The 2016-nt window shown below is 37.4% G+C and overlaps 1 protein-coding gene across 1 annotated transcript in view; it reads right to left on the minus strand.

The window, feature by feature from the left end:
- LOC106102651 (protein smg8-like) overlaps positions 1–2016 on the minus strand; it is an 8167-nt gene that overhangs the window by 296 nt on the left and 5855 nt on the right. The window contains exons 9-11 of the mRNA XM_013282191.1: positions 1403–1519; positions 631–835; positions 7–77 (exon numbers count right to left, since the gene is read on the minus strand). Of these exons, the coding sequence (XP_013137645.1) occupies positions 7–77; positions 631–835; positions 1403–1519 (393 nt within the window). The remainder of the gene's footprint in view (positions 1–6; positions 78–630; positions 836–1402; positions 1520–2016) is intronic.

The following is a 2016-nucleotide window of genomic DNA, read 5'->3' on the forward strand; positions in this document are numbered from 1 at the left end:
GCGGACGAGCTTAGCTTGAACGGGGGCTCCTGCACCGGCTGCGCCACGAACACCGCTCCCCCGGGGATCGGCTGCACCTGGGTATCACATTAATATTATTATTTGTGTTTTTTTATGGGGGAAATAAAAGTTGTTATAAATTATGTTAAAATAATTTAGGCCTACAAAAATTATATGGAGGGATTGGCAACACTGATGAATGTTGCCATATTAATAATTTCGAAATTCCAGAATGTCACATTTGTTGAAATTAGAGCCATGAGTATGACGATGCTATCTCACGATTACTGATTATCGTTAATTCTGTACAAAAAATAAAGTATACCTCATTTTTGATTCAATCATCCTAAAGCTGTATTAATTTCTACAGATGTATCGATTTAAATTATTTAAAACTTTTAAATGTAATCAAAATACATATGTAATAAGAAATATTTATCAACATTTTGATCATCTGGTATTCCGGAAATCGAAACATATGACGTATGTTTCAATTTCCGGAATAGTGTCAAAAAATTCGACGTACATAACTTAAAACGACGTAAGTTGACTGCCTGTAGTAAACAATTACTAAGGGCATTCAATTACTAAGGTGCCATAAGTTCCTTGTAGGTGTATAAACCGTGTTACCTTGGGGTTGAGTGTGACGTGTACATTAGACTTGGGTGTAACGACGTGCACTCGCGCGAGATGCGCGCGCGGCGCCGCGCGGCACAAGCAGGCAGTCTGCAGCGGCAGCGCGGCGTGCGCCAGCCGCGCCCCCGCCGCCGCCTCGCGCGCCCAGCTGCCGCTCGACACGCTGCTCGGCGGACCCTCGGGGCTCGACATCATGAACCTATAGAAAAAACTTAATTTATCCGACTCCAAGGACCATAACACTTTGATTTCCATCATAGCTTAAATAGCTGTTTTAAATAGCGAATACCAAAAAATATTAAACGTTTATTTGATACGTTTAAGAAAAACTCAAAAACTATTTGATTTTTTTCTAAATTAATTAAAATGGGTCCATGGCAGTCATTCAAAACCAAAAAGGCATTACGTAAATGGTTCATAAATTGCAGCGTAACTTATGTACATTAAAAACCCAATCGCGTTACCTCCTCCTTTTTGAAGTTGGATAAAAAATTAAAACATACTTGTAGACTTTACGGATTTTTAAAATATCGACTGTCTTATCTTTATGTCCAAGACTGTGTTTATTCCGCATTATCTTAGAAACGAGCAAGTTAATTTTAACATAACAGTAAAGGCAAAAAGCTGTGGTATACAGGAAAATAATAGACCACTTTTGAATATACACACTGACAAGTTACAAGCAACCACTGAATAGTTTTAGCCATGCAACTTATATGTTAATAAATTTTAATGTATACCATATTCATTGTATAGTTTGCCTCACCTGTGTCCTCGTGTACATTCGTATTCAAATCCTATGAATATTTTAACAGTAAGATGATGCTGCGGCGTGGCCTTGCCGCGGCCGCGGGACGCGCGCCACGCGTTCGCTTGCTCCGTTCTGTTAAAAATACAAATTATACAATCACACAACCCGACTTCGTACGAGATACATGAAACTTATGTACCCTTTTTTTACTATTTAAAACAAACACACGTTTCTTTGTTATGTTCACAACATATAAATCAATTCTTTTATTTTTTAGTAAAAGCCTGCACTACGACTCATAACAGGCTACACATTTTTATGCTATTTAATTTAGTGGGTGAACAATTTAAAAAAAATATCTTGCGTGAAAGGGTCAAAAAACTACCTACAAAAATTCTCTCACCATTTCAAAGATACGTTATCAGTGAGAAACATAGGTCTTACTTTTCATCATTTTCTAACTAGCTTTTGCCCGCGACTCCGTCCTCGTGAAGTTAAAAAAAAACAAAACTGCGTAGCCTATGTGCCAAATTTCATCGAAATTTGTTCAGCTGTTTAGGCTACAAACTCTAACAAATATCCATCCATCTATACTTTCTCATTTATTATTAGTAAGATAAGAATTCAAT

Source organism: Papilio polytes, unplaced genomic scaffold, assembly GCF_000836215.1.
Source record: "Papilio polytes unplaced genomic scaffold, Ppol_1.0 DF823912.1, whole genome shotgun sequence".
In the NCBI taxonomy this organism is placed as follows: Eukaryota; Metazoa; Arthropoda; class Insecta; order Lepidoptera; family Papilionidae; genus Papilio; species Papilio polytes.